The 25022-nt window shown below is 53.0% G+C and overlaps 2 protein-coding genes and 1 long non-coding RNA gene across 11 annotated transcripts; 2 read left to right on the top strand and 1 right to left on the bottom strand.

Annotated features, from left to right (window-relative positions):
* Window positions 1–2373: 2373 nt before the first annotated feature.
* Window positions 2374–4809, bottom strand: UQCR10 (ubiquinol-cytochrome c reductase, complex III subunit X). Its single transcript, XM_072879895.1, has 2 exons — window positions 4630–4809; window positions 2374–2646 (listed from the first exon to the last, which is right to left on the bottom strand). Exons 1-2 carry the CDS (start codon window positions 4768–4770, stop codon window positions 2599–2601), a joined length of 189 nt encoding a protein of 62 aa, XP_072735996.1. The 5' UTR covers window positions 4771–4809; the 3' UTR covers window positions 2374–2598.
* Window positions 4797–22618, top strand: ZMAT5 (zinc finger matrin-type 5). Of its 9 annotated transcripts, none has more exons than XM_072879893.1 (6): window positions 4797–4929; window positions 9554–9786; window positions 11559–11621; window positions 11846–11926; window positions 18557–18668; window positions 22364–22618. In XM_072879893.1, the coding sequence occupies exons 2-6, from the start codon at window positions 9660–9662 to the stop codon at window positions 22491–22493; spliced, it is 513 nt and encodes a 170-aa protein (XP_072735994.1). In that variant the 5' UTR covers window positions 4797–4929; window positions 9554–9659; the 3' UTR covers window positions 22494–22618. The 9 variants fall into 9 exon arrangements, with proteins under 9 accessions (XP_072735994.1, XP_072735992.1, XP_072735995.1 ...); XM_072879891.1 differs by having other exon boundaries at window positions 4814–4929; window positions 9551–9786; XM_072879894.1 differs by lacking the exon at window positions 22364–22618 and adding an exon at window positions 20505–22357 and having other exon boundaries at window positions 4880–5089; window positions 9551–9786.
* On the top strand, window positions 15292–18549 carry LOC140659799 (uncharacterized). Its single transcript, XR_012045222.1, has 3 exons — window positions 15292–17007; window positions 18007–18255; window positions 18356–18549. It is a non-coding gene; the product is annotated as an uncharacterized lncRNA (long non-coding RNA).
* Window positions 22619–25022: the final 2404 nt, after the last annotated feature.

Below are 25022 nucleotides of genomic sequence, written 5' to 3' on the forward strand. Positions count from 1 at the left end.
GTTTAGAGTAATGAGATCTAGCCACTGAGACTAAAGATACTTGAAAATCAGGATCAAGGCATCCTAAGCAAGATGACAGTAGTATGGAAATCAGAGTTGAAGGCAGCAGGGTCAGAGTCCCTGGGGAGCTGCCTCCTCAATAACCACTTGTCACACTCTGTGAAGCAGAACTGCCCTGATCATCGTGTTTGCTGTTGGGAAGGCTGGGAGCTAAGAGTAAACTGCAGTTTGTAGTTGCTGAAAGGACTTTCCTTACGCAGGGAGATGCACAAATTACTGAGTTTACTTTGTAACCTGTTCGTAAGGTGCTCAAATGCCATGGCAATGGCAGCTACACTGTGCCTAGCCGAGCCTGGGGTATCTGCCAGCAGCTGGTGATAAAACTGTTCAGCTGCTGTTGTCACGGAGCATTAGCATGTTTTTGGAGTGCTGTCCCCATCACGGAGATGAACTTTCAGGTAAACAATTAGGCTTTGCTTGGCTAATCTGCTCCAAGTGCCATCTCCCCACCACCATGCTCTGTGTTTTTTCTAGTACTGCAAAGGCGCTTGCGGCTGTCATCCTCGTGCTAAGAAAATCAGCAGTGGGTTATGTAGTGTTAGAGCTACCGTTCCAGGGTAAACCTAGTGCTGCCTTCCCACTTCCGAACGCTGCAGAAGGAGCGCTTCGGTAATAAGCTCTGTAGGCACGTATGTTGCTGCCTAGTTTTACGCAGAGGGCGGGGACTACGGGGCTGTATGATTAGTGCTGCTGCCAAACACTACTGTGCCGGGGCTGCTTTCAGAAAGTGTAGAAATGGCTGTCACCATAGTGCAAATAAGATGAAGTCCTGAGTGCTCTGAGGACAAGATTTTTCTTTGCATATCAGTACTGCCCAAACCCCCTAATGACAAGGCATAGGAAAAAGGGAATTACATTTACCAACTTCCCCAAATCCACTGTCAAGGGAAATCACCTGCTAGGATAACTAACTCTACTCTTCTACAGCTACTGTTCTCTGGACTAATAGCTTCATTTACTCTCTGCCAGTCTGCTACAATGCTGTCTCCCCCTTCCTAATACTGTATTCATCTTTAGTTCTTGCTTCTAAGAAGCTGCAGATCTCTATAACCTGCTCAGCATAGCGTGAAGCTATCAGCACTGCAGACAGAGCTGGTAGTAAAGCAGGCAGTCTTAAACTGTACAAGATTATAAAATCTCTATAAAAGCACAGCTGGGACTGTGAAAGCTGTAGTTGTTTTTTGCTCAAAAAACACCAGCACAATGTTTTTTTTAAGTCCTCTTTGTGTTCTTAGAGTAAATGTTTTACTCCTGACACCTATTTGCAAACCCAATAAAGCTTCTTTCATTAGCACTGGCTCTAATTTGCTCTGCCTCATCCATTGCTAAAATTCCTCCTTATTAGTGAAAATATAGTGAGGAGGGAGAGATGTGGCTTCTGGGCTGGTATAGTGGGAACATGGGAAGAGCAGGAGTCACTCAGCCAGATCTCTCTACAGCCACCTGAGAGCCCAGAGTAATTAACCGAATCATTACCCCGAACAGTACCTGAGTAGCCCTTCCCCATCAAGAAAGATGGGTTTGAAATGGCCACTGAGAACAACAGGGGTGGACTCTTCAGTGAAGTTGCTGAGAAGAGAATTACTCTTCCTCTCTGGAGCCGCACACCCAGCCACAGGCTGAACGCTCCGCACAGAGCCAAGGGAGTTCTCTCCCTTCTCAGCAGCTCCCTTTGACCAGACAGGACGGAGGCAGGCTGTTAGCCTACTACACAAGCCTGACAAGACAGTTCTGCCCCTCAAGCTGCCTGAAGAGCTGCCTGAAGAGCAGAAGGCACAGAAGTAGCTAGGAAAGAGATCTATATCCCATTTCAGTAGGTTTTGGACAAGCTAAGTTACACACCATCCCTGTTTTCAGCCCAGCAGACTGATGGGCACACACCTGCACTTGCCTGCAGTAGTTCAGAGGCACAACAGGCCAGTGGCTAAGGCAGGGGTGGCAGCAGCACCCGCTGCAGCTGTGAAAGGATGACAGGCCAAGAACCAGCACAGTCCTGCATCAAAGATATAAATGACTTACAAAGAGCATGTTAAATGATTTTAAGTCACTTTTCTTTGAACAAGACTAGAAGAAAGCAGACAGCTCCTTACCCCTCTCTTAAAGTTCTTGCCAGGCAGAAGCCAAGGGCAGTGTCAGTAGACCACAGCTGTATAAATGCTTTCAAGTCTTTCAAACCATTTTTAGGACACTGTAATTTCTTACAGTGTCTTGAAACTAAGGTGTAGGGCCATATTTAAGCATTCTCCATTTCCTAGATAAGGAGAAGTTACAAGCAGGCCAAAGGATAAGTCAGGTGAAGACACAGGCAGGAAACATGGACCATGAATTTTTTATTTTAACACAGTAAGTTTGAGTACAGCAGCAGAACTCCTTGAGTCCATCTTGGTTTACATCATATCAGTAGGTGGCTGATATAATCTGGCTCGGAGTTGTTCAATCAGGAATCCATTTCCAGTTTGATACAACCAGTTTCAGGAGACCGAATCCTTCTCTGCAGTGTCTTTTGCCACCCCAGGCTGGATCCTGCTGCTGAGCATTTCAGTCTTCACTTCTGTCATACTTGTGCTTGATGTGTTTCCACAGTTTCTGTATGTAAAACAAACAAAAAAAAAACCCAAATGGTAATCTTAGCCAGCTTTTCAGTGGGCCTGGGATAAAGTTTCACTGTAAAATGCAAGTCTTCATGAAACCTGTGTCCACAACAGGCAATAGGAAGAGAGGAAAGAAGAGTTTGTATGAAAACACATCCACCAGGGTACCCGACAGTGGGGGTACTGTCATGCTGCGCTTCCCTGCTCCGTGGGGGTACACCCCGCTCCGCCACAGCAACAGTCCCACGCAAAGGTTTCAGGAGGAGCAGCTAGACAGCAGCTGAGAAGCCATGAGCCCACTCTGGGGGCATGAAGCTGCTTGCTGCTGTGAAACAGACATGGTGGAACAGTTTGTCCTCTTACTGCTTTGTCTGTCCCCTCCACCTTCCTACCCTTCTTTCGGGGCTTAGCAAGAACACCCGTCCTGCCCATGGCAGAGGCGGCGGATGGAGTCCTGTACCCAGGTCTGCAGGATAGGGAAGGCACACAGGGGGCTCCGCAGCTTTTAGACTACACAGGGAGGAATCTGCAGACATACCACTTCCCCTGTTCTCCTGCTCTGTGAGCCACAGATTATTAACAGTATTCCACATTGCCTCGGCTTTCCACTCAGACGGGAGAAGGCATTTCTGCTCCCAGAGACACAGGATGCACAGAAGAATCCTATTCCAGGCACTGAAATCTGCTGGCACGATGGGGACTGAGGGAAGCGCTGCACAAGGGCAAGGCATGTGCCATGCTTTGCTGTTTGTGGTAGACAATGCTTTAGATTTTCAAAGAAAGTTAACTGTCTTGATAATTTGTTTTCAAACCCTGCTTGAGAAAACATTAGCGCATAGAAAATTAACGCTACAATTAAAAGAGGGAGGTGAGTGCAAAGGCTGAAGTTCAGATGTGATTTTATGTCAGCTTTTAACAAGTGACTGTTGCTAAAAAGGAGGAGACAGGGACCCTGGTCTTGCTCTTACTGTATTTCCTCAGCTCACCCAACCCGTGGTGAGTTACTTCAGGGGGGTGAAGCTGTCACTTTGCGTGGTATCAGCTTTCAGCTGGTTTCACGACCTGGTTCAGGATGCCAAAGAGCAGACATCACGCTGTCAGGGAAGGCGCAGGGCAGCTCTTTCCTGCATCAGAGCTATTAAGATGACCTGGCTATCCTGGGAAACTGCGCCCCGGGTGCTCCAAGAGACCCGAGGCACATCAGCGCTGCAGGACAGGGAAGAGGACCACTGTGCTGCCGATGGGAACGTACAACACACCAAGGTTTTTTTGTACTTGGTGCAAGATGGAAGTAATAACACCTTTCCTAAGGGCACGCGTTGCATCACCTCATCCTGTCCAGGACCCTGTCAGATGTCCTGTCCATGTGATGCAGTGTCCAGGCAGCTGTTATCCCACCACAGCTCTACTTTGAAATATAAGGACGGCTTGACCCACCTCATCTAATGTTCACGCCCGGGACAGCGGACTCCGCTGTCCTGTACACGCTGCACGTTCAGCACCCGTTATCCCCTCCCTCTGCTAAGGGCAGATCGCGAAAGGCGGAGGGCTACACGCCTATGGAGAGCAAAGCAAGCTGAATCCATGTTAACCTCCCTGCATCCCACCGTCTTGGATACCTTTTCCCCAGCTGCTGCGCAGCCAGAGAAGCCCAAGAACACACCGAAGCCCTGACTACCAAGCGCCACGACACCACCAAAGCCTCCAGACAGGGCAGCTGCCGCCGGGCAACGCTGGACTGCGGCCCCGCGGCCGCCCTGCCCGCGGCCTTGGCGCTCGGGGCCTCCTCGGGGAAACCAAGGTCGCAATTCAGCCGGGGGAGCGCCTGCCGCACGCCGAGGGGCCAAGCCGCGGGCCCGGGAAGCCGGGGGCAGCCCGAGGTGCGGGCCCCGGGGCCGGGCCCAGGCAGGGCCGGCCTGACCTTCAGGGCCGGGCCTACGCCCGGGTCGGCCCGCGGCGCGTCGCCGCCCTCCCTTACCCCCTCGTTGAGGTGCTCGAAGATGGCGTCGGCGCCCTGGTCGAAGGCGCGCTCGAAGAGGACGGCGCCCAGGACGATGGTGAGGGCGAAGGTGGAGGTGCGGCGGAACAGCGCGCTGTACGCCTGCCGCAGCAGCGCCATCTTGCCCGCGCGCTCTGCGCATGCGTCACTTGACGGCACCGGTAGCGGGGCGGCGCGGAGCCTTCTGGGGGATGTAGGCGCCGACCCCCCGCCCGCCGCTGGGCCTTCTGGGGGATGTAGGCGCCGCTCCCGGCAAGCGCCGCGCCGCCTCGGCCCGAGGTGAGCGCCGCTGGGGCCGGGGCCGGAGGAGGCGGTTTGAGGGCCTTTCCCGGGCTGCCGGTCGAAGCACCGTCCCCTCCTGGCACCCCTTCTCTTCCGTGGCTTCCGCTTGGCAACCCGAGTCTTTATTTCCTGGTTTTTTGAGGTGAAATCCGCAGAGGTAGCGCAGGCCGGCGGGCTGAAGTGCTCATGTCGGCGACAGCGAAATAAGGCGTGTGGGGCGAGCCCCTCCCCGGCTGCGGGGCGGGCTAACGGCGGCTGTGGGCCCACGGGGGCAGCTGGGGGCAGTGGGCCTTGCTGGGGGCAGTGGGCCTTGCTGGGGGCAGGAGACACCCCCTGCCAGGGTGGAAAGGAGAAGAAAGAGGGGTTTGTGTTAACCTCCTCTTCTGCTCACCCCCTCGGGCAGGGCGGGGGTATTTTGGGGGGTTCCTTCTTGCTTGGGCCAGCTGCGGAGGGCATTAAGCCTCGTCAGCGTAGGCCGGGCGGGAGGTGGATGCTGTGGCTCCTAGAAGCTGAAGGATGCTCAGAGGGCGGCTCCAGAGGCCTCGGGAAGAGCGTGACATGGCCCCGTGTGGCATAACTGAAGTGGAAACGTTCCCGCTTGCCGCCCTCTCTTCGTGTTTTTCTTTCTGTTTAACCCCAGCGAGGGCAGAGGGGCCCCGGGGTGGCTCCAGCGCCGGTGGGAAAGAGCAATGGATTTGGGGTTGGAAAGGGAGGACAGACAAGGAGGGGTGGGGGAATCTTAGAACTGAAGTTATCCTGCAGCAGGGTTGTTGTTAAGTGAGCATCTACATTAAATTTCAGAACAGATCCTCAAGTGACACTCGCTCTGTCGTTTCATTTGTCTCGGCCACTCAGGAAGAGCGTGTGGTCTGGCTGCATAGTCATTTCTCGTTATTTATTTATGTTTGGTTCCTTGCATGTAGCTACCGTGGGATTTCTGGGGTAGGGCAAAAGCTCTGCTTGTGCTGGAAGCCTGTACAGAGGCTGGAAGGTGCCTGACATATTCCCGTGCCCTGTGTATAGTGTTATCCCTTAGGCCAGGCCATTGAAAAGCTCAATTATTATTTTTCAAAGTTAACTGCTAGGGATTGTCTCTAAGAGAAATCTCCCCAATAGCCTATAAACTGCTACCACTAGGACGGGTTTGTGTAGTGCTCAGGTTGACGTTAATCCCGAATCAAGCCTGTGGCTCCGGATTTATGCCGGGCGTAATGGAAGTCTGAATCAGTCCCTCTGTCATTGTGAAGGTGCTGGCAGACTCTGCCGGCGTTTTGCATGTTCCCACAGAGATATGAGCACATTTAAATTGGCAGCTGAGTATCATAAGCTTGACACTTGGATTTAATTAACTTCACATCTGTCTGGATAGCCAAAGTGGCTGAAACAGCCCCGAGCCTGGGCTATAAGAAAGCAGGAAATTGAGGTCAAGGCCCAGCAGCAATTCTCAGGGTTCAGCGTGGAGAAAAGCAGTTCCACCCAGACGAAAACAAGTCTGCCGTACGCCCGTTTCTGGGTCACCTTCTTCCCTCCGTCCACATCTCGGGGAAATGAGTGAAAGAACCCCCGGAGAGTCCTAAATAAGATCTGTAGCTAGTAGAGCGCAATGTGGAGTGTTTTGGCAGCAGCTGGAGAAGGGAAAATGTAGGATGTTGCACATGAGATCTTGCCTGGAGTTTTACCAAGCACCTCAGCTAGATGAGTGAAACACCTGCTAGGTGTCTTGGAACATGCTCTTTCTGATAAAACATTGCTCCAAGAGGCTTACAGCAGAGGGGTTTTTTGTTAATACTTTTAAGCATCGAGATACAAGACAAAGCCCTGGGTTTTTTGTATTTGGATTTATGCAGAAAGACTTTTAAGCTGGTACAAAGCCTGTCTGAAATCATTTATGGCTGCCTGTGGGTCCAGGGGTCCGTTCGCCTGAATTCAGTTGCAAATTAGGGTCTCGAAATGTTAAGAGGAAATGGCCAAGCTGAAGCAGTTCTTTATAAAGGAGCTACATTTACTTTATTTCATAATGACTAAGATGGATTTAATTAGAAAACATCTCTGTTTTCAACTGAATAATGCTCTTTGTTTACTGTTTGAGCCATTTGGGAAAATGGAAATAGGTTAGCCAGTGTTGCTCAGAAGCAGCTTTTATTCCTACGTACTAGTTCAGCGCAAAGCGCTGTGGATTGCTGATACTGCAGAGAGTTGTCAGAATCCAGCCAAGATAATCCATGCAATTGAATTCTTAAAAAGATGGAAATAAGTATTTGGTGTAATCTGTGGAGGGGGCGATCTCTGGGAGAATCTGATGCTCCTCTAATTGCTTTTTTTATTCTGTTCATCCCCTGCAATGGGAATTGCTAGGAGAATTTGGGAGCTGGCATCTCTGGGGTGTGGGATCTGGCTGCCTGAAATCTGTAGGAGCTTTCTGCCCTCGTTATTGGGGAAGGCGGGGGAAGGAGCTTCTGCAATTATTGCCGTTGGGTTGATGAAAGGAAAAGTTTGAAATACGATTTCAAAGGCTGGCTGCTGCTGGGCTTCTGCAGGCAGAATTCCCATTGAGATCTGTGGAAACTTGTGTGGGACTGCTGCAGAATCTCATTTGTTTTCCCCGTTCACAGCAGCTGCTTCTGCAGAGATGGAGTGCAGGAGCCAGCAGCTGAAGCAGGAAGCTTTTATGTTACCAGAAACTTTGGGAGACTATGGCGTAAGATGCAGAAGGGGATTTTTCAATACCTAAAAGCCACAGCAGAGCCTGCCAGTGGGCCAGACGCTGAGGGTAGGAGCATTCCCTCTGGCTTCCAGCAGCCCCACCACAGTGCAGCAAAGCTGGCTGCCAGGCTGGCTGCGAAACTCTGGGATGATCTAGTAAAGGATGGGGGAAAATTATGGCTTCATGTTCATTAAGCAACACTTGGTTTTGGTTTCTTGGGCCAGAGTAGGACAATTTCAGACCTCAAGCCCTACAGAGCTGAGTTACACCTTCCAAGCAGGAGCCAGGTCTGATTGTGTTTGCAGATGAAGCAGCTTGCAGTCGCATCAGGGAGAGACAGCTGGCTGATCAGCACCACCTCCCAACAAGGTAGTTCACCTGGAGAACAAGGAAAGGACCTTAAAACAAAATATTTCAAATGTGTTGAGTCTCGGAACGTTTTACCTTCAGTGTGAAGGTTTGCAAGCCAATTCAAAAAAATCAGAAGATCTTTCCGTTGAATGCAACTGGGCATGGATGGAGGACACTACGTTTTAACTTGTGGTGTGAGGCCTGAGAGATTTCCAGGGACTTGATTTTGAAGCAGCAGGTCTCAGGAGTGGGGGAAGGAAGGGAGTTTGGCACAGTTGCTCATGAGGTGCCAGGATGGATGGCTGGCAGGAGGGCTTGGCAGAACTGCCTTAGCTCAGCGTGCTTGGCTCTGAGGGATTGCCTGTTGCTGCTGCTCTTCCCGCTGATTCTGAGGAATCGTTAGGGAGGCTGTGATTTATTCTGACCCTGGTTTATTTATAAAATCTTTATTTCTTGCGCTGGTCTCCATGCCATTTTTTAAACGCATTTAGCTGTCAAGGTGTCAAAAACTGGAGAATTGCTTTTGGAGTTTATCTCCCAGTCCATCCATCTTTGGCATTTATCAGGTACCTTTATATCACTCGGGAGAGAACTTACAGCTCCTTCAGGGTATCTGTTGCACCTCCAGCAAGGACAGCCGATGGGGACAGGGCTGCACTTAATCACAAACCCCATCTGCCCTACCAGGGTCTGGGCTGCCGCAGGCCCAGCACAGATAAGAGCACCCAAATTCTTTCCTGTTAGCTCTCGATACGCCACAGCAGAGTCTCCGGACTACAAATACATCTGTGATAAGCCCTTCTCCCCTGTGGGAGGAGAAGGACCGGGCATCCCCAGGTTGCTTGCAGTGGCCGGAACCCCCAGGTGGGGGTTCTTTCCTCCTGGTTGTAAGGCTGTTGTGATCTTAGTTACTGCAAGTGCTGTACTCAGTGAAGCAGACACGTCTTGCTGCCATAGGCTGGGGAGGATGGGGAGAGCAGTCCTTGATGTACAGGAGTGAATAGGCGGCTAGGTGAACTGAACGAAATGTTATGTCCTTTGGTGTTTGTAATGCAGCTTCCCACTTGCAGCGCAGGTGAGATCAGCTTTTTTTCATCTTTGAGGAGTTGCTGAGTTTCTTCCTTACCTTCTAGAGATGGACATTGGGGAATTTCCTTCCTCTTGCATGGCAGCTTGTGGAGGTTGTCTGTGGTCTGGGGTTAAAGTTCTGGGGCCCCAGGTGGAGGCTGTGGCATGGACCTCTAGCTCCTCCTGTTTGCACATGAGATGGTTTCTGCTGCACCTTCCCTGGTGCAGGGGGTGGGCTGGGAGCCACTGGCTCTCAGGGGTCTCTGCTTTGTGTGATCTGACCTCCAGCACCCTCAGGGAAGGAGAACTCTTTCAGCAGAGACATTGTTGCTTTGGGTAATGGAGGTAAGAAATGCAGATCCGAGCCTGTTCTCCCATGTACATGCAGGAGATGCTGCCTTACCAGTCTCTGATGGACAAGAATATATACTATTGGGTCTCACCCCTTTCTCTGTCTGACAACCCTAAATGATTTGAGTTCTTCTCCTTTGGAAGCAGGCGCTGTAAATCTTGGATCCTCCGTACCCAGGGCAGGCATGGCTGGGCGCCGAGGATCTGTCTGATGATTCCCAGGCCGCGCTGATGCTCCTCTGCCGGAAGAGAGATGGGGAAAAGATACTTCTGTGACTACTGTGACAGGTCCTTTCAGGACAACCTTCACAACAGGAAGAAACACCTCAATGGAGTGCAGCATCTCAGGGCTAAGAGAGTCTGGTACGACTTATTCCGAGGTGGGTACTACCAACTGTCTGTCACTCCCTTTCTGGGACTGGGGAGGTGATGGATGAGGTGTGGGGGGAGGGAATAGATAAAATAAATGTGTACTGATGATTTATATTCAGATTGTCTGTGCCAGTAAATTGTGGACTTGATACTGTTGTTGTCAAGCGGTCGCAGAGGCAAAATCGTCGTGTGTCTGGATGTGGGAAGGGGAAGCTGTAGACATCAGCTGGGAATTGAAATGAGGTGGAAGAGATAGGTAGGTTGTTTCTGAGAACAGGAGTTGCAGATAAAGCTCTCTTGGCATCACGGGCAAATCTCAGACAGGAGACCTGAGAGAACAAAATGAATTATGGTTTCTGAAGGTGAGTTAGGTGCCTTCTGCAAACCAGAGTTGATCTCTGACGTGTGAGGAGCAAGGAATATGGGTGTGTATGTGTGTAGATGGAGAAAGCAGGCTGGAAGGCAGGCTGTACACACGTGTTGCGTGAACGGGCAGGAAGCTGGCAGCAGTTCTCTGCACCGGGTGGAGATGTTGGTTCTGAGGGTGGCTGTGGGAGAGGCTGAGGATGCGACTGCTTGACTGGAGATCCCAGAAGGGTGAGAGGGTTGGGGAAGCAGCTCAAAGCATGATATGCTCAAACTTATCTTAGCCAAAGGGAGGAGCAGAGGAGGGCTAGATAGATGCACTGGGGCTTTGGCAGAGGAGGGATTGGAGTTCTGAGGCTGGAGGCTGTGTCAGGATGTGCTGGAGAAAAGCTCTGTGTCCTCTGCCTATGTAACAGGACTCTTCTCACCCAGCTCAGTGCTCTGACCTGGCTCACCACGCAGTTACATGTGTTTTAGTACCAGCCTGAGGAATATGGTGGGAATGTGTGTCCAGGGTCCTGAGACCTGGACTGTGTATTTTGGCAGTAACAAAGACTTGGTTTAGGTTAAACTGACTGTGAAACCATTGCCTGTATGTTCCTCTGGTTCTTTCTGGTTCCTCAGGATCTGGTTCCTCAGGATCAGGCTGTGTTTGTCTCCTGGCTAGCTAGGTGAGGAATACCCTCTGGAGCTCTGGGTGGCTCTGCTGTCTGTCTAACTGTACGTAGAAGTTGGAAAGGCTCTCAAATGTGGAGGACCAACAGCCCCAGCCCTGCACAGTTCTAGCGCAGTTAGTGATGGTGAGGCAGATTACCTAGCACTTTTCTTCTCAGCAGGCTGCAACCCTTTATTTCCCTCTGATTGATAAAATTCCTCATCCCATCCCTGATTAGGGGGTTCATCTCCTCTTGTCTCCAGACTCTGTGGCCTAGCCTCAGCCAGTACAAGTTCTTCCACAGTCTATGGGAGCTGCTGTGTCTTTGGGGCTCACTTTCCCCAGGATGTCTCTGGGAGGTAAAGGACCATTTCAGTGGTGTCCACTGGAGACTCGGCGCAGGGTTCTGTGAGGCCTCGCACAGAGCTTTTCTGAGAGCTCTGTGAGTCTGCCTGGTCTTTCTCTGCTGCATGGAAGTGCTGCAGAGTCCTTGTTTTTCTGTCATGCTTCTTTTCCCCTACTGGCATGGGGAGAAAGCATGAAGCAGAAAGCAAAGAAGGTGATATTTGCAAGCTAGTGAAAAGCTGAAGCCAGGAGTACGAATAGGGACTGTTAGCTGTCCATTTGTCTGTGGCTGAAGTTCATGGTTGTCATGTAAAATGGCTTCCCACTAGGCAACTGACCTGTTTGGGGCCATGATACGATGGGGTATTGCTGTGCAAGAGATCTTTACCCTGTTTTGTTCTTTGTCTCCCCTAGATGCTGCCGCTATCCTGCAAGAGGAGCAAACCAAGAAACCTTGTCGGAAGTTTCTGCAAACAGGTGAGTTCTTCTGAGGTTGAAATAGCTGCCTGAGCTCCGGCAGCTCCTTTGTGAGCCAGCGCAAGGCTGTTTTGGAGAGCCCTGTTATGTGTGTTTGTCTTGGAGGGAGTGAAGGGCCTGTGTATCTGGCATGCAGGTGTAATGGATCTTGGGTTTGCATGCACATTTACAAGGGAGGACCTTGTGTGTGTGGCTTTCATGGAGCTCTGTGGCTTTTGTTCCAGGACAGTGTGATTTTGGGTCCAACTGCAGATTTTCCCACATGACAGAGCAGGACCTGGAGAAGCTGAGTGCCCAGGTTCAAGGTGAGTCCTCGAACAAGAAAATGTCCAGGGGTCTCTGAGGAGGGGGAGGTGCTGCAGGGAGCATGGGCTGCAGAGGGGCACGTGAGGGGTTGTGCAGCAAGAGCCTGCGGTCCCGTGCTGCCTACATGCAGCAAGTCAAGCGTGGATCCCCTCCACCTGCCTCTCAGTGCTATATGAGCCTGTAGCGTGGCTGTAAGTGCTGCAGTTTTTCATATGCTTTCTGCTCTTGATCTGCTGGCAGAGACACAAACCTAGAGTTGAGCAATGCTGTTACTACTTAGCAGCAAGCATCTGAAGCAGAGAGTGGGCTTTCTGAGCCCTCCGGGTTTTGTTCAATCAGGGAATAAAAACTGTCAGCAGCAGAGGGCACTGGTACATCACTTCCCCTTAAATTTATGGATTTGATTTTCCCCCCACCTCTCTACTATTACCAGGGAGCTGCTGCTTCCACTCTTGGGAATAGCTAGCCTGCTGTCAGTTGGGTTGTCCTGAGGAGAGGACGTGAGGTCTTGGATCCAGAAACGGCCTCTGCTCATGTGGCTTTGGGTGGAACTGAAGTTTGGGCAGAGGATGAATGGCAGCTGCTCCCCTGCTGTGAGTCTCCAGAGCACTTTTGAACTTTTTTATTCTGGGAGTACCACCTCCTTGCCCTAAAAGGGGTGGCAGCTCTGTTTTCTCTATAGGATTCATTACTTTGGTGGTTAGAGAAAACATAAGTGAGGTGTTGGTGAGAACTTATGGAATGGTTGAGGTCTCCACTGGAGATCATCTAGCCCCAACCCTACCTTGCTCAAAGCAGGGTAAACTAGAGCAGGCTGCTCAGGACCATGTCCAGTTGTGTTTTGAATATCTCTAAGGCTGGAGACTCTACAACCTCTGTGGGCAACCTGTTCCAGTGTTTGATCAAATTTGCTATAAAAATGAAATTTTTTTTTAGTATTTAAATGGAAATTCCTGTATTTTGGTTTGTGCCCATTGTCTCTTGCCTTTGCTGGACTCCCCTCCAGCATGTCCCTGTTTCTGTGGTGCTGGGGAGCCCAGCACTGGACACAGCACCCAGACGTGGCCTCACCAGTGCAGAGCAGAGAGGAAGGATCACCTCCTCGACCTGCTGGCAATGCTCTTCCTAATGCAGCCCAACTTCAGAGCAGCTCTTGTGCCCACACTGCTAGCTGAAGCCAACTGTTGTTTTGCCAGTAGTCTGGCAAAAACAGGCTTAAGTGTTGGAAGTGTGTGTGTGTACGTGCATGCATACATATGAGATTTGGGGTGTGCGTGGGGTAGAGACTCTCTCCTGGCCTTCCGAGGGATCGTATTTGGGGAGGCAGGGCTCTGGTGAACCTGGGGGAGCAGGAGGAAGGCAGGCACTACAGAGCTATTCAAGTCCTCGCCGTTGCTGAGTCAGTCTGCAAGTCCCCGAGGCGACTCTGTGAATCAATCGCTGAACAACGCTGGCAGTCAATAAAACCCATCTCATCAGGCTGCGCGGGAGACGGAGCGCCCCAGCCAGCCCTTCTCAGAGCAGCAGTGCCGGGCTGGCAGTTGTGCTCCTCTTCCCCGCTGCTAGCCCAGAACCTCTCCCCGACCCTTCTCTGCTGTGGGGTTTAAGTGCTGGGCTCCCAAGAGGTGGCACAGGATGTCAGCCTATTTGCAGGAACCTGTAGCGTTTCCAGTCATTGAAGGCTGTTTATTGCAGGGGAAGTGAAAGCTCTTTGGAGCAGAGCGGAGCTGCAGGGGAAGGCTGGCAAGCTCCTCTGCGCTTGAGCAGGTTTCTTTGCCAATTACACTTGTTATTGAATATTGACTTCTGTCAGATGGGTCAGGTGTAAGTGGAGAATTGGCTAGTGAGACAGCTGATTCCTGGGAGATTACTTGGAAACCTTGCATTTGTTTTACCAAGTCAAACATTTAATTAAACAATTAGACTTCAAGGAGTGATGGCCAGGGAACAGCAGGGTGCCTTGTCCCTGGCTGTGCTGCTCTAACACAAATGCCTGGTTGTAGAGTTAAATCCTGCTCACCTCTCTTGTGGCATTGCTCTGAGGAAATCCCGTGTGAGCTGAGCGAGCAGGCTCAGCGTCGCGCAGACCTCTAAATCTGATCACTTGAGCCCACAGAGAGCTTGGGGGGATTTGATGGAGGGAAGAGCTCAGCAGGACTTGGTGGAGAAGAGCTGCAGCCCATAACACGGTAGACTGGGTGGAAGGAACAGCTGCAAAAGCCAAGCTGCCGTTCGGTGTGTCATGGGGACATCTCACCACTCCTTAGGCTACTGAAGCATTAGTGTCTCAGATCGTGAGGCTTAGGGCAGAGTTTAAGGCAAGCTTGTGTGATGGCAGGTTGGACTGCAGGTTGCATTAGTCACGCAGGAGAGCGGATCCTCCTAGCATGTCCATCAGGCGCCTCTGTCAGTAATGTCCCTGTATGCATTAGCACCTCGTCCTGGTGTTTCTGTGCTGTGAGGCATCGCAGGCCACAGCCAGTGAGACGATACAGTACGGGTTAGAGCAGTGCTCTGGATCAGGCTGCCTCTCGCTGAATTGGCAGTGTCCTCAGAGATTTCCTGTCTGAACCCGCAGTGTCTGGGAGATTTTGACAGGCTTGCAGCCTGGGGTGGTCGGGGATTTGAGATGAGCTGAGAGGCTGGAAGCTCCAGAGCCCTCTCACCATTTTGTGCAGAGTCTTGTGTGACCGTGCTGGAGATGACCACACTCTGCCTCTGGTGGGGTAAAAGTGGATGGTCTCTTGGTGGGTCCACAGTGCTGCTTAACTCCGCTTTCCTCAGCTCTGGTGCGTGGGTGTAGAAGCAGAGGAGCTGTCAGACTGCCTTGAACCCGTGTCTCCCCTTGTCCAGGGGCAGATTCTTCAGAAAAAGGTGCAAAGAAACCCTGTAGTGAAGTGGGGTAGCCCACTAACCCGTGTTCAGGGGTGGGCGTACGTCCTAAACCACAGCAAAGCCTTTTCTGACTTTTTTTTAACACTGCTAAACCATGATGGCACTTTCTTTTTCATGTAAATATTGAACCTGTGCCTGAATCCCTGTTAAGTGTTTGGTGTTGGTAGTTCTGTGTCAGTGAGCTCCCCTTGCTAATGACGCATTTTTATTACAGCCAAAGGAAACATAACGTTATTCTTAACATTTGGCCTTTTTAATGCAGGGAATTCACCCCGTTGTTTGTGTTAGTCTTGTGGGTTAAGTAGGAAAATTTCTGGACAATTCGCTGTTCTGTAACAGCTTAGAGCGTGTCTTAGTTGGGCTTCAGCATTTCTGCACCCCGTAGCATATACTCATCAAGAGGCAACAGTTTCCACCTTCAGCAGGGAGGGAGGCATATTCCCAGCTGTTACCGCATCAAAGCATTAGCCTTCTGCATCTGCTGCATCATTCATCAGCGGGACACTTCCAGGCTGTCAGTTTAAGTACAGTCATGTCAGGAGAAGTCACTGTCAAATTGCCGTCTTCTTGCTTAAAGTTACTGGCTCCCCACTAATCTGCGTCACTTCTGCTGGTAGCATTGACACAACCCAGCCTCTTTGGTGAGCTCCAGCTAGCTGGAGCTGCGAGGGAAGAGTAAGGGCACAGTTGGGTGAGTGTTTGCAATATTTCTGTGTGATTGAAAGAATAGGAGTGACACTGCTGGGGGTAGCGGTAGTCAAGCAGTTTAACTTAGCGATGAGCAGGAGAAGGAGCGCGCTCGCAGTCGGCTGCCACTTCTTGGCTGCGGGGCAATAACTTCTTAAGCTGCTCATATTGCAGGGCCTCATCAACCTCATCTCTGAGCCGCAGTCTGCCACTGTTCATTTGCTCTGGAGGAGTTTGGGCTGCCACAGCTTCCGGCCCAGGGAGGGAGCTGAAGGATTACATGTAAACCTCTTTGCTGGGTGACCTGCTCGGTGCTGGTGGTTGCACCTCTCATACAGTGGTGCCTCATTCAGGAAGAAAACTCATGGTAAAAGTTGTATGGGGAGAGGAGATAAATCTGGACTCCCACTCTGGCATCATTAGAGAGGCACTTCATGACTACAGCCTCTCCTTTAATTGGCTGTAATTAGACTTGGAAGCAAATACCCCAGTGAGGAGGAGGAGGGAAGCACCTTCACACCTGTCTTGCTGCTGCAGTCTGGCATGTATGAGGAGTAAGGGCTGGTAATTGTGTTTCAGAGTTACATCTTGGAATACCTGTTGACAATCAGGAGGTATTTCCAATCTCATGGTGGTTTTGGTGGTCCCTGGGTGGGACGTGTGTGCTTCAGAGGAAAATGAGATGAAAGATTTGCCTTTTTGATGGGCATGTGTCAAGGTGGACAGAGCCAGACAGTTGCCCACACCTGCTGCCTTACTTCTCAGCCCCAGGGTTGGAGCAGTAACTTGTGGAGCTGCGTGAATGGGGAGCCAGCTTGGATGTCTTTCTAATCTGGACACCTGAGGCCTCATTTAGGACAGCGTGAGTCTGGAGTCATTCCGCTGCAGCCAGTGAGCTCTTCTGGACGAAACAGCGAGTTGTGGCTGCTTGAGTCCATGGGCTCCCACCAGTTCCTGGTGTGGCACTTTGGGGTAGTGGCCTTGGGGCTCCCTGCTCTAAACAGAGAGGCTTTGGCAGTTTTTGGTCTGGTCTGTGTTGGGTCTTGGAGTGGGATGGAATGGAAATCTTGGTGGTAGGTAGAGGTGGGAGAGGTTTCTCTCTGTGATTTTCTTCCCTGCCTCATCAAAGCCTCTCACAACCACTGCTTGTCCCCTTGCTGAGGTGGGATGTGCCCAGGCGCTCACTAGATGTAGAAGCCTGGAACAAAGGGAAATAAGGTGGCTGTGGTCCAGGTTGCCAGGGAAGTCTAACCTGGGAGCTGAATTCAGATATCCTGAGTCTGAGCAGTGCCCAGCTCACTAGACTGAGCTTCTTGCCTCCCCAGTCCCCTCAGCTGGCCAGGCGGTTGGTTTGACCCCAAACAGCTCTGCTGGGGCTTTGCTCCTCGGGAACAACTGTAGGGACTTGAACAGTCCTGTCTCCAGCCGTATCCTTATCGCCGGGTTGCAGAGCAGCACCTCGACATCAGGACCACAGCAGGCTGTCTTTGTGGTGGCAGTGAGTACATCGTCACCCCTCCCAGCAGCAGCAGATGAAAAGGCTGGATGACAAATTATCCATCTCCGGCTGCTCATTGTGTAGCACATTTCTGCCATCCTTATTAATATTCAACAGGCAGATGAATAATTGGTTGCCACCACTAGGATGAAGTGATCCTTCACTCGGCCCAAGCAATATTAATTTCACACCCTGTCTGGAAACGTATAATATTTTCCTTAAACGTGTGACATATGGCGGGTAGGTGTGGAGCAGGCTCCTGGTGGGTCTGGCTGCAGGTGGCTGCCGCCGGGGTGGGACCACTGGCAGGTTGATCTCTAAATGGGATCAGGGTTCTCCCAGAGCGCTTGTCCCCGGAGGGTTTGGTGAGCGGGGCAGAGGGGAATAACACACAGCTGCCTCGGCTTCCTTTTCATTAATATCAGTGTTTATTTTTCAAAGTATCACACTCCCTTTTCTGTTAGGTGGGAACTTTCCACTAGGCTGGAGATCTAATAGCTCTGAGCATCTCCTCAGCCTGCTCTGCCTGATGTGCTGTCAGGAGCATGACTGTGTTGTTCGTGTCAAGGACTCGTGCTAGACTCTGTTCTCCGCTAGCATCCCTTCCTGCTTTGTCACTGGTGCTGAGGGGGGACCAGAGAGCTTTGCTAACTGGGCAGCTGTGGATTTCTGCCCGGTGGGAGGGACTGGTGAGTGCTGGGCTGCCCCGCTGGCTCTGTGCCCTTCTCTCTGGAGAGGATGGTGCTGCAGGATGAGGTGCCTGCGAGCATCTGCCCCACGCAACCCCCCCGGGGTGATGGAGGGGTTGAAAGCTTGAAAGGACCTCAGGCTCCCCTGTCTCTTGGTAGACAGCAGAGGTTTCCTACCGGTTTCCTTGCTCGTTCCTAACTTGCATGAGAAAATGCAGGAACTCGTTCCCCTCCCTCCGCTGTGCCCTGCTCCGATTTTGCACCTAGGCTGAGCAGGGCTGGGTGACAGCCTCCCACCCTGTCTTTGCAGGGGCTGGAGATGGATCACGCAGCCTGCACCTTAAACAGACCTGACAGCATCTCTGAAATCCCGTCTCCTGGTTGTATGCGCACTCTGAACCTTTCAGACTCTTGCGGCCTGCCAAGTCTGCATCGATCCGGACAGACGTCCCTGTCACTCCCACCTCACTGGGCAGAGGTGGCAAAGTCCCTCCTGCCAGTTGGAGGGACACGTCTTTGGAAACGGCTCAGGGCTCAGGGCCAGCAGAGGCTGTTTCAGGCAAGGATGAGGACGATCTACCCTGGGGGGAGATGTCAGACTCCCCTCGGTTAAGTGCCCGAACTGCTGCTGTGCTTGCTGGCTTACTTCTTGTTCCCAGCTCTGGCTGGCTGGAGCTGTCCCCAGTGAGGAGGCCAAGCATCAGATGGCAGGTGGACAGTGGAGGAGGAGGAGGAGGGGCCGCCACAGGCAAATGGCAAACTCTCTACCATAAGAACCTATGCAGGGTAATGAGCAGCAGGTTTAATGGAGTGAAAGGACTGCAGTGCGAGTGTCTGATAGCCCTCTCTCTCTCAACCAGGGGAGCAGAGATCGAAGGAGCTGCGGCAGGAGGGAGCAGATGTCCCGCCTGGCACCATTGAGGACTGGCTGGAGAAGAGAGCAAAGAGACTGAGCGCGGCTCAGAGTAACAGGTACTGGTGGCTGGGGAGCATCCGTGTGGGGGCTGGCTGCTGCTGCTGGCCCCCACGATGCAGAGGGGGGATCCAATAAGAGGGGTGTGAGTGGATAGGAGAAGGCGCAGGTGATCAGAGGTCCCAACTCGATGGGACCCCCTGAGCTGCCATTTAACACTCGGCCTGCCAGCGCTGCGTCCCTGCCCTTAGCACATGCTACAGACACATGTTCGGATCTGGTCTTGCAAGCCCGCATCAGAGATGTGTGCATGTGTCTCCCCATGTGCCCGGGGGACAAGCCAGGCCTCGCTGCCTGGGGCTGCTTCCCTGGGGAAGGCAAGCAGAGGGGTACCCCTGTGCTCTCTGCAGAGTGCACGGACATGCCTGGAAGGACAGTGCCACTGCGGTGCTGAGCTACTAATGCCCAGAGTTCAGTGGCAGGAGCCTGGTCTCATCTGTTGACAGCTTCCCCATCCTCTGCCTGCCCTGTCTGCACATCTCTGGCAGTCCCTGCCAGTGAGAGGGTGGAATTAGCTCCTCCTCGCGGCATTCATTCGGATTCGGGCGCCTGCCGGTGCCTGCTGTTTCCTTGCTCACCTGACTGTGCCGCAGGCTTAATTGGATGACATTTGGGCAGGTGCCAAATCTCTCTTTTGTTCTTTTTCTGTTTGCTCCTGTCCTCTCTGTGTTTGGTCTGGGCAGGATCTTCCTTCTGGTGCTTGTCTGGGCTTGTTGCTTTCTTGTTCGCTCCATCCATCAGCTTGGCTGCCCTTAGCCTTGCCGTGGTGCTCACTGACAGCCGTAACCTTCCTACCCCCCATACACTTCACTTGCTCCATTTTGCTTGTCCTGCCCGTGAATCCTTTGATCTTGGGGTAGACCATCTCTTACAGAAGATAGCCATCCCTATACCCAGAGGAATTTCCAGACCTTCATAACTACTTGGTCCCTGCTGCCACCAAAGATGCACAAGACCTGGGATTTGTGGGGTTGTTGCTTTCTACCCAGCCTTTCTGTCCCTGCAGGCTCAGAAACCATCTACTACAGGAACTAAACACCAACTGTTCAAAGCTTCTCTTCCTCTGTCTGGCTTTGCCGACGCCTGTCCCTATCGTTTCTCTCCAGCCCCACCATAGCCCTTCTGACCAACTGTGTGTTTTGCTTTGTCTGCCAGAGAAGTTGTTTTGCATTGCCAGGGAAGAGGGGCTGTTTTAGGCAGATCCCTGTGCTCCTGGTGCCGCGGGAGTCCGTGTTCCTCCTGAAAATATTTTTAAGGACAAGGAGCTCCCTCTCCCTCCTGCAGTCCTCGAGGTCCCTGAAATGTGGCAGAATCTCTGGCAGGGTCTAATGGTGCTTTGGGGAATTTGTGGTTTTGGATGATAACCTGCCCAGGGGTTGCCTTGCCTGGCTGATCACGTCAGTTAAAGACCATTAGGCTGCTCAAAACAGTAGAGGAAGTGCTCTCGAGGGCAGTCATCTCCAAAGGAGATGCTAGAGACATAGCTCCACCTCTGTCTTCTCTGGCAGCACTGAGTAGGAAGGATTCAAGCTGGGATGGAAGAGGTCTTGGAAGCATCGTCTCCCAGAGCGTGATGGGAAGCTGTTGCTGTGTTAAGCCTCAGCCTGTGAGCGTAGCTGAGTTTCTGTCTCTGCCTTGCCGGGGGCTTTCTAGCAGGATACCTGGCAGGCAATCACAGGTGGAGCTACTGCCTTGCGTGGTCTCCAAGTACACCACAGTGCAAAGAAAACGCCGCGCTGGACTAGAAGTGGCTGTGTGGCCAGGTACTGCCTTGGCTGAAGGGTAGCACTTTCTTAAAGGCAGTAACTTGATCACCATTTCTGACTGTCACCTAGATTAGCCCCACGGATGGAGAGTTGCCACGCTGCCTTCCACCCATCGTTCGTGCGGCCGCTCTTCCAGCCTGGCTGGGCTCAAGGGGACAATCTTCCTTTGGAAGCCTCCGCCTGATGCGTATTTTCAAAGTCACGCTGTGCCATTGCTTTCTGGAGAGCTGGGGTGGAGTTGGACGGAGTTCGTGTCGTTCTCTTAGCAGTGGAGCTCTGCCAGCGTGTGATTGATTTTTAACCTGATTTCCAAAGGAAACGGAGCATGTCAGTGCACGTGAGTGTGTGCTTCTGCCATAACTGCTGTGGAGCCCACTTGCTGATTTCCATCAGAAAGGGGTCTGAGGCCTCAAAGATATTGAGATACTACAGGTTTCATGAACGTGGAATTAAGTAGAGGAGAGGGATCCTATTAATGCCTTTGGAAAGGAAATATTCTTGACCCTTGCTAGTCACCAGAGAATCCACATGGGACAGCCATTCTGAATGCTCCAGCTGTAGGTAAACCTTTGATAGCATTTGTATCTTATGAGACCCCAGGGAATTGCGTACCCAGACAGCATCCTCCCTATTGATTAGTTCTGCTGCTGACAGAACAGCTCATTAGTTGATAGCTGTGCTGTTCCACCTTGCAGCATGCCTTGTCCTGCTCCCCACCCCACCGTACTGCTGCTGCGGGGGCTCCCCTGCCTGCGTGAGCGACAGTGCTTGGATGTCACAAAAAATATTCCTGCCCGAGAGGGGCTTGGTCCTAGCAGTCTTGTCTCATCTTCGGCTCTGAAGAATCCCCATCAAGGGGACAAGCAGTAGACCAAATGACTTTGCTCTGTGTTAGTTGCCTAGAAAACACTGCACTCAACTTCTGTAGCTGGCTTTTGGCCATGTCATCGGCCCTGCAGGGAAAGGAGGGTGCTGCCTCTCTGGAGCATTATGTAAAGGAGTTTGATTAGATTTCTTCTGGCATAACAATTAAAAAGATTCATCAGGATCGGAGGTAGAGGCCTGAGAAGCTGGAAGGCTGCTGTCAGGGCTTGTGCTAAAGAATAAATGGGTTTCCTGCACTCAGGAATTAATGGAAAAGGTACATTTCCCATGAATTTAAACCTGCCCCGGCCAAGCACTTTCTTCATCTGGAGACAAGGGAGCGATGCTTCTTGCTATTGTGCTTCTTCAGTCAGGTGTGTTGTTTGTAGCGGCCTCAACTAGTAAACTTGAGGGACAGAGACAGAGAAAGTGTTTCCCAGGCAGTGAGCTGGAGGAGGAAGCCTGTTCCCTCTGCTGAAGGGTGCTTCTGTGAAAACACCCCATCATTTTGGCAGTTTCTCCGTTTCCGAGGGGTCCTTGTCCTTTGGGAAGTGCACAGTTGGCTTGGGATTCAGGCTGCTGGGAAAGAAACATCTGCTAATTTTGTTTGTTCTTATCAAAACTCAGCTGTGTGAAGAGTGGAGAGCAGCTGGGGGTGGGAGGGGACGGGGCCAGCCGTGCTCCCAGCGCGAGGCCTCTCCTGCCAGCAGCTGTGCCTGGGGCTGCTGCCCCTCTCGGGGGGCTGTGCCTGCCTTCCCCCCCCGGCAGACCCCCTTACCTTAGTGCTCCCGCCTTATTTTTCAGTGGCATGCACTACATCAGCAAGCACCTACTGGTGCTTACGTGTGGGCTGGGGGGTGGTTACACAGCAGTCGTGCTGTTGGATTTGGGGCGGGGGTGAATATACCTGCTTGTTGATAGCCAAAACCCTCCTCTGCTGGACCCCTCCTCTTCTGGGGACTAGCGGAGGGGCACAGGGAAGCTCAGCTCCTAAGCAGGGCCTTGCTGTCAAACTGAGACGGCCCCGTCTCACCTCTGCCCCTTCCATCTCCCCACCTCCCCAGTGCTCTGCCTGAGAAACCAGCACCTTTCCAGTACCCGCCAGGCTGGCCACCAGTGCAGGATCTGCCCCCGTCCCTGCAGGCCCCCCCACCCGGAGGGTGGCCAGTCCCCCCCAACCTGCAGTGGGGCTGAGGCACAGGGACCCCCGCAGAGGTTGTGCTGGAGACGGACTTCTTCCTCACCTGCTCTAAGAGAGGGACAGAGTTATTTATATACACTTTCATATCAATAAAAGCCTTCCCCCCTGTTGCAGCCTGCATGTGTCGTGTTATTTCTCGCCTGGCAGCCTCCTGTGGATTGAGCGAGTCCCGCGGTTGTCTCCCTGCCACTGGAATGGGGATCTGCATTCAGCAGAGCTCCAGCCCGTGCCGAGGGGCTGTCTGCTGTCATCTGGAGTGGACAGCCCCCTTTCCCGGGGCAGGATCCATCCCCTCGGACCACTGCTCTCTGTGCTGCGCCCTGCGCTGCCCGCTCTCAGTCCAGCTCTGTGCCTGGGCTCTATGCGGGCTGATCCAGGGCAGGGAAGAAAGCTGTAACCAGGCTTTTAAAAGTGGTGTTTAGTATTTCCTCCAGTGTTTATGACTTATGTTTGCTTCTTTTAAATTCAGTATGTAAAACAGCTTAGCTTCAGGTGCCAGAGCTCCTAATGAAGAGCTTAGGGAGCTCCCCTAAGCCCTCTGCTCCTCCTCCCACTATGCTAAAGGTGAGAAGCAGGGAGAAAAAAAACATCCCAAGGTTTCTCCTTCTCCAGGAAACTAAGTAAATGGTGAGTGCCAGTGGGGCAAATACCTCCGTGGGTCGTTCCCTGCTACGGGAGCTGGCTGGCCAGGTGTGTGTGCTGGGGGCTTGAGCTGGGAAGGGGCGAGGAGGGACTCCACGGCCCTCCTGCTCGCTGCGGGGCTGCGCTGGGAGCCGAGGGCCAGGGGCAGTGGCTGGGGAGGCCAGCCTGCCTGCCTCCAGCTTCTCCTCTTTCCTGCTCTCGAAGGGCTGCCCTGGAGAAGACTATAAGGGTGCTTTTAGAGCGCAGCTTTGGTATGGCCAAGCCCAGCCCAGACGCGTGGCTGCTGCAGTGAGAGTTTTGCAGTCATCTCTCCTCACCGGGAAGGGGAAGGATGAACAAGGTCCTTGGCTTGGCTTTCTCGGGAAGGCGGGTGGGTGCTCGGCTTCACCGCAGAGCTGCCAGGCGTGCAGGGGACCCCGACCAGCAGCGTCCTGGGAGAGCAGTTCTCCGGCAGCAGGTCTGTCCGGGACGGCTGCACCCCCTGCCAGTGCATTTCAGGTTTGGCCGTGCAGGGAGGCGGTGGGTCCAGATTCATGAAGAGTGCAGGCAGGAGCCAGCTGCCTTGGGCCAAATCTCGCCTGGATCATGCCGGCGCTTGGCTGCGCGGGGCAGGGCAGAGCTCCCGCCTCAGGGTGTGCGGGCAGATGGTCGTCGGGAGCTGTCAGCCCCAGCACGCCCCATCCTGGGATGCAGCTTTGACACGAGCAGGGGCCGGGTGTGACTGAGGCATGGCTGGGTGCGGAGCTGCGTGAGCCCTGCTGCAGCGGGTGGTAGAGCTTTAAGCCGAACTAAAGGGTGTTTTTATCCTTCCCGGTGTGGCTGCAGTTGCTCTGCTGAGCCCTGTGCTTGCTGGTCTTTGGAGAGCGGGAGCCCAGGGCTTGGGCTCAGAGGATGCGGCATCGGCCCCGTGTCCCATCCTCGCCTCCCCTTGCAGGAGCCGGCATATGCGGGTAAACAAGAGCACCCATGTGGCACCTATTTGGGGGTAAATCGGAGCCCCTTGGAGGAAGGGGACCCCTGCCCTGAATGCAGAGGTTGCACAGCTGCAGGAGGCCAAATGGGGGGGGAACCCCAAAGGGGCTGTGGGATGCTCCGGAGCTGGGGCGCAAGCTGCCGGGCTCTGCTCTCAGCCATCACAGGAGCAGCTTTGGCTGCTCTCTCCAGCCTGCTGTGATGTGCGTCCAGCACGGCGCAGGGGGAGAGCCCCGGGGAGCCGGGGGCTGCTGGAGGGGCTCAGCCCATCACCCCCACCGCTCCGCTGACTTCAAAGGGTGACAAACGGCTTCAAGCCCGAGTCGAGGCAGTGGCAGTCAGGCCATGCGCACGGGCACCTTCCTAACCAGGCCATGGCTGCCGCCACCGCTGCCGGCAGAGGCAAATCAAAGAACACCCGCTCCCGTCTCTCCTGCGGACGTTTTGAGGACGGCGGCGGAGCATGTGCCGGCTGTTTCACAATCAGCCGTCAAAATACTTTGCAGTTCCTCGCCCGCGTTCGGAGACACGCCTGCATCAGCGCCCAGGTCCCCTCCCTGCTCCTTGTGCTCCGGTCCCGGTGTGTTTTGGAGCATCCCTGGGAGGGCGGCTGGACCGGGAGGTGTTGCTTTACCCAACACTCGCAAGCTTCACGGCTCTGAAACTGCTCCCCAGATCCAGCTTAAATTTGGTAGAGAAACAAGTCGCCGGCCGAGCAGGCTGGAGCACCAGGCAGCTCCCTGGGTGAGCTGCGAAACTGAACTGTAAATGAAAATTACAGCGTAAAACACAAATGCAGCCGCAGCCCCTCCATGCTATTCCTCGCTCCCGAAGAGATGAGCTGCTGGTGACGCAGAAACTCCCAGTAAAGCCTGAAAGGCGAGAGCGGGAGCGTTCCCTGCCAAGCA

The sequence above is a fragment of the Ciconia boyciana genome, chromosome 15 (genome assembly GCF_034638445.1).
Source record: "Ciconia boyciana chromosome 15, ASM3463844v1, whole genome shotgun sequence".
Lineage (NCBI taxonomy): Eukaryota > Metazoa > Chordata > Aves > Ciconiiformes > Ciconiidae > Ciconia > Ciconia boyciana.

Bases quoted from the DNA above. Each gene is read 5' to 3' on its own strand.
- UQCR10 (XM_072879895.1), bottom strand. From the start codon at position 4,770: ATGGCGCTGCTGCGGCAGGCGTACAGCGCGCTGTTCCGCCGCACCTCC. The intron at 2,647-4,629 runs GTAAGGGAGGGC...TTTTACATACAG, and splicing joins TCGAGCACCTCAACGAGGGG to AAACTGTGGAAACACATCAA.
- ZMAT5 (XM_072879893.1), top strand. From the start codon at position 9,660: ATGGGGAAAAGATACTTCTGTGACTACTGTGACAGGTCCTTTCAGGAC. The intron at 11,622-11,845 runs GTGAGTTCTTCT...CTTTTGTTCCAG, and splicing joins TCGGAAGTTTCTGCAAACAG to GACAGTGTGATTTTGGGTCC. The intron at 11,927-18,556 runs GTGAGTCCTCGA...TCTCTCAACCAG, and splicing joins GCTGAGTGCCCAGGTTCAAG to GGGAGCAGAGATCGAAGGAG.